This window comes from Piliocolobus tephrosceles, chromosome 17 (assembly GCF_002776525.5).
Source record: "Piliocolobus tephrosceles isolate RC106 chromosome 17, ASM277652v3, whole genome shotgun sequence".
NCBI classification, from domain to species: domain Eukaryota; kingdom Metazoa; phylum Chordata; class Mammalia; order Primates; family Cercopithecidae; genus Piliocolobus; species Piliocolobus tephrosceles.
In genome coordinates this window covers 40,538,003-40,552,078 of record NC_045450.1, presented here as the reverse complement: position 1 = coordinate 40,552,078, position 14,076 = coordinate 40,538,003, and the positions used below count along the sequence as shown (strand labels likewise).

Sequence of the window (14,076 nt, the reverse complement as noted above, 5' to 3'; positions counted from 1 at the left end):
GGAATTGTCTGGTGGTGGGGGGCAGGGAACAGAGGCCATGAAGGAGCAAGTTTTATATTTGTGACCTCAGTTTGGGGAATAAAGGATCTTTTGAAGACCAAATTGGTGCCTGTGTCTTGTACTGGAGATTAGTCCACTGTCCTTAGAGACAGAATAATGCTGAAATAGGCAATGTGAGAAGGAAGGTGGCTCTTCTGGGGATGACCAGGCCTCAGGACGAGCAAAGCCCAGAGGGCTCAGCCATGGACGGTGCTCAGGGGAATTTTGGGCCTGTTGATCATTTCTGGGCCCCCAACAATTTCCAACAATAGGAGTTGGGATGGCCAGAGTGTAGCATCCAGACCCTCTATTTGGAGCTGTCTGTGGAAATGGAAGTGGCCCAGGCTGAGAATGTGCCTGGATCAGGGAAGAGGGAGACATGCTGAGGTGATCCTGTTGCACTGTTGCATGGCATTTACTGACCCTTGCACAGGCGTGCAACACCTTTCTAGTATGTACACTAGCCTCCCACAACCCTCCATGAGGCTGAGTCTTCCAACAACTGGTCTAAACTCCTTCTGTAGCCTGGACCACTTCTGGTGCAGGCAGTGACCACCTTGGAGTAAGTCTCCAGAGGGTCATCCTAATCCTGTGTCTTTCAGAATCCCACGGGTGATTTCTGGATTCTGTTAGTAGGTAGAAAGCTCTACAGCATGTCATTACTGCCTTATCAGCAAGAGGAAGCTGGATCGTCCTCAAAGTCATAACTTTCCTGCTCGAAAGAGCTGAAGTTGCAAGGCACATGGTTCCCTTGAAATCGAAGGAAAGACAAGCACCCAGGGGGAGAGGTGGGATGTGCAAACTGGCTTACTTCTCACCTGCAGGCAGGAGATGGGTTGACCTTAATGAGTAGAAATACTTTATGAATTTTTGTTTTAATCAGTGCTGAAGGCCAAGTCTCACACGTGTGTGCAGAAGGGAGCAAACATCTTCTTGGGGCTGGGACAGGAGAGCTTTGTTGCTGGGATAGGAGGGCAGAGCAGAAGGAGGGAGGGCAGGGGAGAGGCAAGGTCACCCTTGCTCAACCCCTTCTTTTCTCTGCCAGGACTTTAATGCCTTAACACCCTAACACTCCCAGGCCAGGCAGGCAGCAAGACACATGGGGACAGTGAGATACAAAGCAGTGAGCGCGGCAGATTCCTGAGACACAAGAGGCAGATTGTTCTCTCTCTGCGTATGTTTGTATTTAAATAGCCTCACATTCAGACAAGCAACTTGGATTTGCTTCAGTCTTCTCAGGATGGGTGAGAAAAACACTGGAAATGCTCAAAACGAGGCAAAATAGAAGATACCTGTCAGGGTGGAGATGGCATCCAAGTGAATGAGCAACCCTGGGAGGTAGGGCACATTGAACGATACATGCCCATTGCTGAGCCCTAGGTCAGCTGTGCTCAATGGAAAAGTACACACACATCCACCAGGATCTTCTAAAATTGTAGCTCCCTGGGTGTGGAACATGCACTAAGACTGTGTTTTCTAGCAGGTTCGCACGTGAATATGATGCTGCAGGTCCGCGGATCACAGTTTGAGTCACAAAGGCTTTTTTTCTTCTTCCCCACAGAGGGTGCCTCAGAAGAGGAGATCAGACTTAGCAAGATGGTGATGAAATTCTGGGCCAACTTTGCTCACAATAGGTGAGGCTGTTACCTGAAGCTCTTATGACCCAGCAAAGCCACTCGTAGGTATATATCCAAGAGAAATGCACTCATGTGGTCATTAAAAGATATGTCCTAGGATATTCTTCATAACAACACTATAATAATCTAAAACTAGAGACGATCTATTATGGACTGAATTATGTTCCCCCCAAAATTCCTATGTTGAAGTGCCAACCCCTCATGTAACTATATTTGGAGATAGAGCCTTTATGAAGTTAATTACAGTTAAATAGGTCGTAAGTGTGTGGCTAGCGTCCAGTGAAACTGGTGTCCTTATAAGAAGAAGAAACACCAGAGCGTGCTCTCTCTCTCTCGGTGTCTGTTTCTCTGTCTCTCTCTCTCTGTCTCACTGCTCATGCACGGAAGAAAGGCCGCATAGGACACAGTGAGAAGGCAGCTCTCTGCAAGCAGGAAGAGAGCCCTCACCAGGAAATGAGTCAGCTGGCACCTTGATCTGGAACTTCTAGCCTAGAGAACTAAGCAAACGTGGATTTTAGCTGATTAAGCTGACTCATTTCCTGGTGAGGGCTGTCTTCCTTGTTTGCAGATTGCTGCCTTCTCGCCGTGTCCTGGTCTGGAACTTACAGCCTTGAGAACACTGCAAATGCGAATTTCAGTTGATTAAGCTACCCAGTCTATGGTATTTTGTTACAGAATTCCGAGCAGACTAATACATTCTCCAAATGCCCTAAACCAGTAGAATGGATAAATTATGGCATATCCATACAATAAAAGACTATACAACAATGATAACAAACTGCAGCCATATACAACAATACACATGAATCTCCTAAACATAATATTGAGGGTAAGGAGCCAGATGCAAGAGTATGTGATGCTATTCATATAAAGCACAAAACCTGGAAAAAGTAATATTGCTGCTAGATGTCAGGACTGTGGTGACCGTTTTGGGTAGATAGGCAAGGAGGGGGAAGTGAGCAGGGCCTGGAATTGAGCTCCATATGGCTTCTGGTATGCTGGTAATATTGTGTCTTGATCTGGGTCCTAATTACACAGTGTTATCAGTTAGTGAAATTATTAAGTCGTAATATATACATAGCATGTGTGTGTTTGTGTGAATGTGTATGTGTGTATGTATATATATATATTTCTTATATGTATGTTTTATTCAATAAAAAACTTAAATGTTTGTACCAGACCTTAAGAACCTGTTATCTAATACAGGAGACAAGATTGATACAGATAAAATTACTGGTGATCATATAAATTATAGTTACAGGATAGAATATAAATGCTCAAATGCAGCAGTGATTTTAATCAGGACTCTATCGTATGTACTAAGAGAAATCCAAATGAAACTTACTTAAAGCATATATTGAATAAATGTGGTCTCTCACATGAAAAGTTCAGGAGGTAAACAGAGCTTGAAACACAATTACATAAATAAATGTAATTAATGAAATAAATAGATTATATAGATAATAGATAGATGATAGATAATTGGTAGAAAGATGATAGATAGATAGATAGATAGACAGATAGATAGATAGATAGATAGATAGATAGACAGATAGAGAGACAGACATTTTATGGCATTATCTTCCTATAAAGAGAGAAGTCTGTTTCCCACAGGTCAAGGTGGAAAAGCAGTCCTCCAGGCACCCATGATGTGCTTCAGCAACCTTGCCAACACCAGCCCTGCTGCCCGTGGGCTGGCCCCCTTGCCACCACTGCTCAGGGTTACACTTCCGCCACGCTGTGGCTGGCCATCTCCCTTCCTACCCATCCTGTAATTTCAGACTTGAGCTCCACCCCATTCGTGGAGCACAGTGAGCTCTTTGCAATGAATTCCCTTGTATTTTGACACAATCATGGTGAGGTTTTTTTCTCCCCAGTCCTTCCCGTCCCAAAGAATAATGAGGCACATTATTGATAGAAATTTTTAGCAGAGCACATGGGGCAGGAATGAGTGGGATCTGTCCCTGCTTGGGGAAGGGAGTTTCATTTAGTAGGTAGGTTACCCGTGGCAGCACCAGGTGGAGCAGCTACCCAGGTGCAGGGCCTGAGCCCGCTTCCCACCCTCCCCTGCAACTCTGCTCTGGGGGAATTTTTTTTTTTTTTTTTTTTTGAGACGGAGTCTCCCTCTGTCACCCAGGCTGGAGTGCAGTGGCATTATTTCCGTCACTGCAAGCTCCTTTTCCTGGGTTCACACCATTTTCCTACCTCAGCCTCCCAAGTAGCTGGGACTACAGGTGCCCACCACCATGCCCGGCTAATTTTTTACATTTTTAATAGAGACAGGGTTTCACCATGTTAGCCACCATGGTCTTGATCTCCTGACCTCGTCGTCTGCCCACCTTGACCTCCCAAAGTACTGGGATTACAGGCGTGAGTCACCGTGCCTGGCCCTCTCCATTCTTACTATCTATCCAGTCTTTCTCATGGGCTCCTGATAGATGTCCATTGGATAGAGTCTGTGAATGGAGTCAACTCCTCCTTGGGTCCATGGTTCCCAAAGATTTTATACTCTCACAGTGGCCCACACTTGGCCTTCAGCACTGATTAAAATTCAGAGTATTTCTGCTCATTATGGTCACCCCGTCTCCTGCCTGCAGGTGAGAGGTAATGCAGTGTTCAAATCCCACCACTCCCCCAAGTGCTTGTCTTCCCGTTGATTTCAGGGTAATCATGTGCCTTGCAACTTCAGCTATTTGGTGCAGGAAAAGTTATGATTTTGAGGACGATGCAGCTTTCTCTTGCTGATAAGGCAGGAGTGACACTCATTAGAGCTTTCTACATTCTAGCAGAATCCAGAAATCATCCCTGAGATTCTGAAAGACACAGTATTAGGATGACCCTCTGGAGACTTACTCCAAGGTGGTCACTCCCCATAGCAGAAGTGGTCCAGGTTACAGAGGGAGTTTAGCTGTTGAAAGAGACAGCCTCAGGGAGGGGTCTAGGAGGCTAGTGTACATACTGAGGAAGGTGTTGCAGACCTGTGCAAGAGTCAATAAAGGCCATCCAACAGTGGCAAGGGATCACCTTGGCACCTCTCTCTCTTCCCTGATCCAGGCAAATTCTCAGCCTGGGCCACTTCCATTTCCATAGGCAGCTCCAAATGGAGGATAGGGATGCTGCACTCTGGCAATCCCGAATCCTATTGTTGGAAATTGTTGGGGGCCCAGAAACATGCAGCAGGTCCAGAGCTCCCCTGAGCACTGTCCATGGCCCAGCCCTTTGGACTCTGCTCGTCTCGAGGCCAGGCAATCCCTAGTAAAGCCAACTTCCTTCTCACATTGCCTCTTTTATCACTTTCCTGTCTCTGAGGAGGATGGATTAATCTTCAGTACAAGACACAAGCACTGATTTAGCTATCGAAGTATCTTTTATTGCCAAAGCTGAGGTCACAAATAAAAAATTTGCTCCCTCATGAACTCTGCCCCCTGCCCCCTGCCCCCCACCACCAGGCAATTCCCCAGCCATGGTAAGATGCCTTCTGAACCTGCAATACCATTTGCAAAAGACCCCAGTCTTTGCTCCTGCAGGCTCCCGAGGCTGAATGGACCTTCTATTCACAGCTCAATGTGCTCTGTCTGGGGTAGCTGCTCCGCTGCCTTCTTAAAGAGGTTGGTCCAGAAAGCCACTTCCTTGTCCTTCAGCTTCTGGGCTGCCTGGGTGTTGGCACCAATCTGCAGGTACCCTTCCTCCTGGTTGTACTCTGGCCAGTGGGGCAGCCCTTCCCCATTGGGGTTTCTGCAAACAGAATCAAATAGAATTGCCCCAAAGCTGCTGTGTGTTCCCAATAATTTTCTGAGATGTGCGAGGATGCCCAAGTTATCTCTGTCAAGAGGCTGTGTATCTCCAGAGACGGGGAGCTCACTATCTCCAGGTGTGGCCTCTCCAACTTTGGAGAGTTCTCATTGTCAGAGTGCTATGGTCACAGGGTCAGGAGATTGATCACTAGAACCTTAGAAGCTGCCCCTTCCCAATAGGCATGCCCCGCCCCCGACCCTCACCAGCCCTGCTCTGTCTTTGCCACCAGCCTCACCCATTGCGAGCAAAGTTGGCCCAGAATTTCATCACCATCTTGCTAAGTCTGATCTCCTCTTCTGAGGCACCCTCTGTGGGGAAGAAGAAAAAAAGCCTTTGTGACTCAAACTGTGATCCGCAGACCTGCAGCATCAACATCACATGCGAACCTGCTAGAAACATAGTCTTAGCGAATGCTCCACACCCACTGAGCTGAGGTCTGCAATTTTAGAAGAGCCTGGTGGATTTGTGTGTACTTTTCTGTTGAGCACGGCTGACCTAGGGCTCAGCAATAGGCATGCATCATTCTATGTGCTTGTCCTACCTCCCAGGGTTGCTCTCTCTTGGGTCTTTTCTCCCTCTCCTGCACACATCCACAATTCATATTCTGAAATATAACAGAGCTCAAGGCTCCTAAGGGTGCACAACTGGGACATGCCAAGCGGAGCTAGTGCATCTTGAGCGGCCATGGGGTGAGTCCCATGTGATCTCTAACAGCTGAGAGTTAAGGCTTAGAAGACATTGTGAAAGGATGTTTTAAAATATTGTATAATATAAACTAAAAATAAAATCCTAACACCCTCAACTCACTGAACTGACCCTCTCTGGTCTAAGGGGAGCCCAGAAAAGCCCTAAACTGAGTTCCTGCCTGGAAACAGACAGGCGGTCAGACACACCTCATAATATCCCTTCCCCTTTGGTGGTTTAGACACCACCGGACCAACATCAGCAATAACATAAAGGTCATCATTCTGACAGAACACACTCTTTGTGGCAATAAGACATCAAATTAAAAAAAGATCTAAAACCATGCCAGGCAAATGTTCAGGCCTGCATCTCTACCCTTAAAGAATCCACTCTGTTCTCACTGCTGCAAGGTGCTTCTTTTTCTCTAGCAGCTAAACCAGCACTGGCCTAGAGTTAAGCAAAGTGAAAACAATTACAATGGCTGCAGCTTGGAGACACGGATGAACAGAACCCTGACCTGCCAGCGTTAACTATGGCTTTGATTGCATAAGAGACTGATTTCAGTAACTTTCTCCAGATAAGAACATCACCAACCATGCACTGGACCTGGCCGGTGTACAGAGTCTGCTCACTTGCTGGGCTTTGTGTCCTGAGAAGACCTTTGGACTTATAGGCCCTAATCATAATACAATATTAAGTCTCCATTACCAGTGAACATGGGCCACGTTATATGCATGTTTGTTTAATACACATGTGTCAGGACTGTCTTCATGAATATCCATTGCTTCCCTGTAACCTGTTGAACACGTATGTTTAATCAATCAATTTACGTAAAGCTCCTACGCAACCCCACCTCGTTCAATGAACCTGTGTCTGGGCTTGGCCAGAGGCACCTTCCCAGCCTGTGGGATGGCCACCTTGCTGGCTATAAAGCATATCAAAAATAAAATCTCCTCTCTTATTCCAAATTTATACGTCCTACGTTTTCTAAATTAACAATTATTAAATATATTAAATTTAAAGGTTTATGAGTTTTTGTTAGAGACAGACAGAAAGACAAACAGACACACATTAGACCTGACTCAGGGTTAACACCAATTCTAACCTCACCCTCAGTCACATTCTCAGCACTCCTGGGAGAGGGAAATTGATTGGTGGTTTCTCAACCTAGAGCAGGGCCCTGCATGTGTCCCACCACCTATCTTGTTGATGACACAGCCCAGGATTCTGAGTGTCTGTGCAAAGGGTACATGAATACACATCCCCCTCAGGTGTATTAGAGCAGGATGAACCTGGTCATATGAATCAACCCTGTCATAGTGAATCCTGCAGGAGATCATCCCATCACCTGTCTTGTTGAGGTCACAGAACAGGATTCTGAGTGTCTGTGCAGAGGGCACATGAAGACACATCCCCCCTCACATGTGTTAGAGCGAGAGGAAGCCCAGGGACTACCCAATGACGTTCAACCCTGTCATAGAGAATCAGGAAACTAAGACCAGGAGAGGAGAAACTTGCTGAAGCCCACCACACCAAGACTGGAACCCAGGTCTCCTAACTCCAAGCTCACGGACAGCAAGGAGCCATTGCCTTTTAAAAATGGGGCCCCGAGGACGGAGAAGATCTCGTCCCCGTGGTCTCCTATCACCGTCTTGGGTTTCATGTCTGATGAGAAACTTGGACGATACTGAAACTCATACATGTAGGTGGGTGCTCCAGCATCTGAGAAGACAAGGATTCATGCTCAGTTCATGTTACCAGACACACACCTAGAGGCTACCAAGGTCTCCAGCTCCGCAGGAAACCTCTGGCTGTCAGCACAGTAGAGAAACAGAGTTATGGGAAAGCTCAGTGATGTGCTCCGGGCTGCATAGCTGGCTGAGGTAGAACCGGAATTTGAGCCAGATATTTGTTCAATGAACAAATGTTTAATGAACGAATGTGGAGACCCTGGGTCAATTCATTTAAAATAACTTCTGGTGCAGGGCCACTGACTCAGCCTCGTAAACCCCTTTGCCTGCTGGTGCACTCTCTCACAAGACAATCTCTCTACATCTGGTTACACTGGATGTACTTCATTGATAACAGGCTCATATTCATTCACTTGGACGTTTCCCAAGTGTTTCCAAGCATTTCAGTGTTTCTCTCACCCATCCTGAGAAGACTGAAGCAAATCCAAGTTTCTTGTCTGACTGTGAGGCTATTTAAATACAAACATACGCAGAGAAGGAACAATCTGCCTCTTGTGTCTCAGGAATCTGCGGCACTCACTGCTTTATATCTCACTGTCCCCATGTGTCTTGCTGCCTGGCTGGCCTGGGAGTGTTAGGGTGTTAAGGCATTAAAGTCCTGGCAGAGAAAAGAAGGGGCTGAGCAAGGGTGACCTTGCCTCTCCCCTGCCCTCCCTCCTTCTGCTCTGCCCTCCTATCCAACCAACAAAGCTCTCCTGTCCCAGTCCCAAGAAGATGTCAGGTTCACAGGGATTGGCTCACTGGAGCCACACATCGCTGCCCCTTCAGGGCTACCTCATGGGCCACCCGGCCCTGTGCCTCAGCACTTTGTATTTTCCACCTCTTGCTTAATTTAAAAATCAGTTTGAAAATCCATTTTAAAAATCGGATTTAAGACTTCACTCATAACTCTACCACAGAGAACACTTCTTTTTTTATTTTAGCATATCTCTTTTTTATGTATATAAACTTGGGATGATATTATACGTGTTATTTTGTAATATACTACCATCACATTTAAAAAAAAATTTTTTTTGTAGAGACAGGGTCTCAGTATGTTGCCCAGGCTGGTCTTGAAATCCTAGGCTCTCACAATCTTCCCACCTCAGCCTCCCAAAGTGTTGAGAGTATTGGCATGAGCCACCACCTCCAGCCATCATTTCTTAACATCCTTAAATATTCATCCACAAAAGGATTTAACAATGGGAGCTCACGCATTCCTAACCTCATGTCCCACCCGCACATGTCATTTCAATGTGACAATGAAGAAGAATTTATTCACTAGTCTTTGTCAGCCTCTTTCACTGCACCCTTGGCTCAGCAGGAAACGCGCTTGTGAAGATGCCATCCTTCTGTGGCTCTGTAATCCACATGTTAAATGGCTGCTTCAAGGTCAAGCAAAACTTGCTAAAAGGAGGGTTTGACTTTGCCTTTGCCCCTCGAACATTTTCCAAAGGAACTCAGAGCCAACTATAGAGGAAAGAGCTTTTGTGAATGAGAGAACTTATTATAGGCAGCATGCTGCCCCAAACGTACTTTGTAAAACCTTTTTGGCTAAAGCCATTGATATTCATACAATTCCTAGAGTCACAACACAAGTCTTGAGAGGAAAGTAGGGCACAGTTGTGTGCAGTGACAAATAGGCACAGTAAGAGAAGCAGAGACAATGAAAGACATGTCATGAAAGACATGCAAATGAAAACAGGGTGATGTGCTTCTTTTTGGTGGGGAAAATTGGCAGCATTAACTTTTAATCTTAGTATCCCAAACGAGAAAGGAAATTAAGAAATCCACATTCTTATACACTGGAATGCAAATCTGCATTATTTGCCAAGAGTTCTAAAATATTTCTAAGGTCCAGCCTAGTTATTCACTTCTAAAAATAATGCTAGGAAAATTATTAGACATGTGGTTGGAGATTTATAAACATCAGGCTGAGCTCAGTCTTATTGTAGCATCAGAATGTGAGCAGCCAGGCTAAACATCTAACATTATAGGAATTTTTTTTTTTTTTTTTTGACGGAGTCTCGCTGTGTCGCCCAGGCTAGAGTGCAGTGGCGTGATCTCGGCTCACTGCAAGCTCCGCCTCCCGGGTTCACGCCATTCTCCTGCCTCAGCCTCCAAGTAGCTGGGACAGGTGCCCACCACCTCGCCCGGCTAGTTTTTTGTATTTTTAGTAGAGACGGGGTTTCACCATGTTAGCCAGGATGGTCTTGATCTCCTGACCTCGTGATCCACCCGCCTCGGCCTCCCAAAGTGCTGGGATTACAGGCTTGAGCCACCACGCCCGGCCAGGATAGGAATATTAAAGGCTATTTAATACAGCCATTTCATGCAATAAAGAATGGTTTGATGAGTTTTTACGAACCTTCAGAAAATCCTCACAACATACTGTTCTATGAACAAAAGCAAAATAGAAAATTGATTTTTAAAGTATATAGGACATGAAAAATATTTAGAAGAAAGCACAAAAAATGTATACCACTTGCCTCCAGGTGGGGAAATTAGGAGTGATATCTAGTTTCTTCATGGGTTTCCATATTTTTGAAACTTTCTGCATATTAACTTTATCACATTAACTTTATATTCAGAAGTGTTGTTTTTATCAAAAAGAGTGAGACACGACAATAAGGGAAATTTGATAAAATCTGTGTCTTCCTGGAAAAATAAAAACAACCCTGAACTCAAAGTCATGGGAAATCAGATGAAAAACAGAGGCTCAGTATTGCTCAAACCATTAGAAGATGGAGATGGGAACACTATATATAGATCAGACACAAAGCATGGGGCAAAGCCAAGTGAGAGTTATGAGCACCTGCCCCTTCCTGTGCAAAGGAGTGTTTGGGCACCTGCTAGATCAGCCTTAGTTACTTTTTATCATGCTTATGAAGTTCTGCATTTAAAAACCCTTCCAGCATGGTTAGAGAGAGGACATTTCCTGGCTTGCAGCCTAGGTGAATGAGAGCTGAAAGAAAAAGAAGAGTCCTGTGAACCTCCTCTAGTTTGCACCCAGGAGAGGACACTCCTTTCTAGCGAGCCCACGCATCCCTAACCTCACGCCCCACCCACACAGCCTTGGGTCAGTGGTAGAAGGTCTTGTATAGACCCTGCCCTGGCCTTGTCCTTGCCCATTACTGCACACACCGAGATAGACAAAAGCCAGTCTCAGACATTGCCATTCTTCAGACCACCTCCCCCACACCCACCACAGCTCTTCCTTTTGGCCTTCTTGGTCCTTGACAATCTTCTGGATCCCATTCAGTGCTCCCAGTCTTTCCCCAGCTCCAATACTTAACAAACTTGTTTGCAGCCAGCTTGGACCTTAAAAACCTTCCACAACTCATCTTTCAATATTTGTCCTACAGCAGCCCTATGTGATAACACCAGGCATGGAGCCCTTGCAGGAGATGCTGTCAGTGTCTCATCCATATTCCCACTTCCTGGGCATGCCAGCCTGACTTTCACCTCCAGCATCTGTAGCTTCCGGCCTGAGGCCTTTGTCTGGTCACAAGAGACTACTCTGCCCTTGTGTGCAGCAGGTCAAAGTCACAGGCAATAAACAACTCCTTGCAAGAGCCCTCAGTGACAAGTGGAAGCTGGTGGATAAACACCCCGGCTCTCTTGCCACTTGCCACTCAGATGGGATGCCCCTGAGCACTGTATTCTCCATGTTTCCTTGAGTTTCCCAGCTCCAATTGTCCACAGTGGATACTCCCTTGGCAATGCATCATGGATTGGATTCAATCTCTTTCCTCTCTCACTTCCCCACGTCCCTACTGCTGTTATCTGGGATCATCACCTTTAAAAACCACTTGCCTCTGGATTTTTTTTTTCTAACAGTCTGCTGCTGGCATAAACCAAAATAAGACAGCACATCACGCTATGCCATATGGAATCAGCCTTTGAAGCCTGACACTCAGCTGTTTCCAGGTCTGTCTATGCTGGGAGGTAGGTGGGTCACATACAGAAGCTGGTGGGGTCCATGTCCCTCCCCTGTTCGACCTCTGGGACTCACCTCTGTGGTGCCGGGCCACAATCACAGACGGGACACAAAACATCACATCTGCTATCAAGTCCAGGAACAGGTCTTTCTTTTTGACAGGGTCAACTGTTCCTCCTAAGTACTTCTCAGTGGCTTCTGGAATCAGTTCCTTAGGAATGTGCTAAAATAGATCAATAAAGTGACCACCACCCCATGGTGAGCGATGCAGTTTCTCCAGCCCACCAGAAAGGCCTGCCTCAATGGTGAACCTCTCGAGCCCTGTGCAACTCCCCTCTAGGATGGAAAGTGAAGTGGGGAAGGTGGAAAGATGGGGAAAACCCTGAGGCCCCAGTCTTCATTTTGCCATTTAACTGCTCTATGATTTGGGCAAGTCCTTGTCCTTCTTTGGGTCTCAGCCAATTCCCATGATTCCTCGACTCTTACAACAAGGGGATAGGACTTCCACAAGAGTGACATGGCTGTCTTCTGGTCCAGTTTCCCTTCGGAGAGTGGATAGCTCATCAACTGTTAAAAAAAAATTAAGCATTTATGAATCATTGGGAATTAATGAGAAGAATCAAACTGACCAACCAACCAAACCAATGCAGACTGAAAGTCCTCTAATTTTGGGGGTTTCTAAGGGCATGAGTTTTTACTGAAATGGGCAGAATCAATGAATCAAATGGTGTTATATCCAGAAACTCAAGCACCACAAAAATTACAAAAAAAAAAAAAAAAAAAAAATTGGAGAAGCTGTGGCATTGTTTTGTAGTGCAGTGTGTGTGTGTGTGTGTGTGTGTGTCTCAGGTTGGGATCCCCACAGTGGTCAGTGATATGGAGAGGCAAGGTGTCTGTCAGGCCAGTGTGGAATACAGGGCTCTGGGAAGAGGACGCAGACCTCCCAAGTACTACCACATGTCACAGATGACACTGAAAGCCTTAGATCCTGCCTTCATGGCTTTGGTCTCTGGTAGAACCCCTGAAATCCTTCTGAGGGGCGAACTTCATATCTCTTCTCATAAAACAACTCTGCCCAAACCTCTGCACTCAGAGACAACCAAACTCTAGCATTTCTTCTAGCAGCTTAAGGCTGTGTCCATAGAATGACCCCAGTATTCTTAACACACATGCCTGGGAAGGCTCAGCCCTGTCAAGACAATTTACTCTGCTCCAGCCAAAACCTAGAGAGAAGCTGACACGCCCCTGAACCCAACTAGAGCAGTTACTCTAGAAGCCTGAAATAATAAACACTTTCTCTGCCCTTTGGGATGTGAGTCTACCACCCAACCCTGTTTCCCTGAGGACATGAGAGCCTTCTCTTTGCAATGTAAGCATTCAGGGAGCTCACTCCTGATCTTCCCAGTGCCTGTAGAAAGAGTAGAGGCTGACTTCAATGGAAGCTTCCTGCAGTCTAATGCATGGCTTCCTGTCCTGAAGATAAGAGAAGTTGGTTTCTGCCCCAGGTGAGTCAGGATGAAGACATCCACGTGGTCTAGTCACATGGACCAAGACCCTCTCCACAACTCACAATGCCTTTCCCTTAGCACGCTCAGCCTTTAAAACAGCACCAGGGGTTAGTTTTGGGGATTTGAGTCCAATCCATACTGGACTCTTCTTTCCCTGTGCAATCATGTTACCGAATAAATTCTGTCCTACTGCTTTAATCATGGTTAGTTTTGTGTGTCCTCGACTGGAAGGAGAACACTTTTTCGCTTTTAGAAGTCAATCTTTTTTTTTTTTCATTTTTTTCCCCAACTTTTATTTTAGATTTGGGGGTACATGTTCAGGTTTGTTACATGGGTAAATTGTGTCTCTGGTGTTTGCTGTGTGGATTATTTTGTCACCAGGTATTGAGCATAGCACCCAATTAGGTAACTTTTTCATTCTCACCCTCCTGTGTCCGTCATCTCTCAAGTAGACACTGGTATCTACTGTACACTAGAAGTCAATGGTAAATCAAAAGAAGCCACTTTCTTTGGATCTTTTCAATGAGGTGATGAAGACTGTCTTGTTTTTCTAAGACCAGCCGAGCGGGCGCAAAAGACCAGCGGGTAGGCAAGTGTAAGCAAAACTGCACGTTTATTTTGGTAACCTAAGGTGTGTGGGAGAAGTCTGTCGGCCTCCGGGGAAGGAGGCCGGCAGAGTCCCCCCGTGGGGCTCTTGGACGGACTTCCCACAGTCCCGACATCCCGACAGGAGTGGGGCTGCA

The 14,076-nt window shown here is 46.0% G+C and overlaps 1 protein-coding gene across 1 annotated transcript in view; it reads right to left on the bottom strand.

The window, feature by feature from the left end:
• Positions 1–5,099: 5,099 nt before the first annotated feature.
• Positions 5,100–14,076, bottom strand: part of CES1 (carboxylesterase 1) — a 69,506-nt gene continuing 60,529 nt past the window's right edge. Inside the window, exons 6-10 of the mRNA XM_026456857.1 lie at positions 12,312–12,392; positions 11,901–12,048; positions 7,746–7,877; positions 5,707–5,779; positions 5,100–5,411 (exon numbers count right to left, since the gene is read on the bottom strand). Of these exons, the coding sequence (XP_026312642.1) occupies positions 5,231–5,411; positions 5,707–5,779; positions 7,746–7,877; positions 11,901–12,048; positions 12,312–12,392 (615 nt within the window). The 3' untranslated portion in view covers positions 5,100–5,230. The remainder of the gene's footprint in view (positions 5,412–5,706; positions 5,780–7,745; positions 7,878–11,900; positions 12,049–12,311; positions 12,393–14,076) is intronic.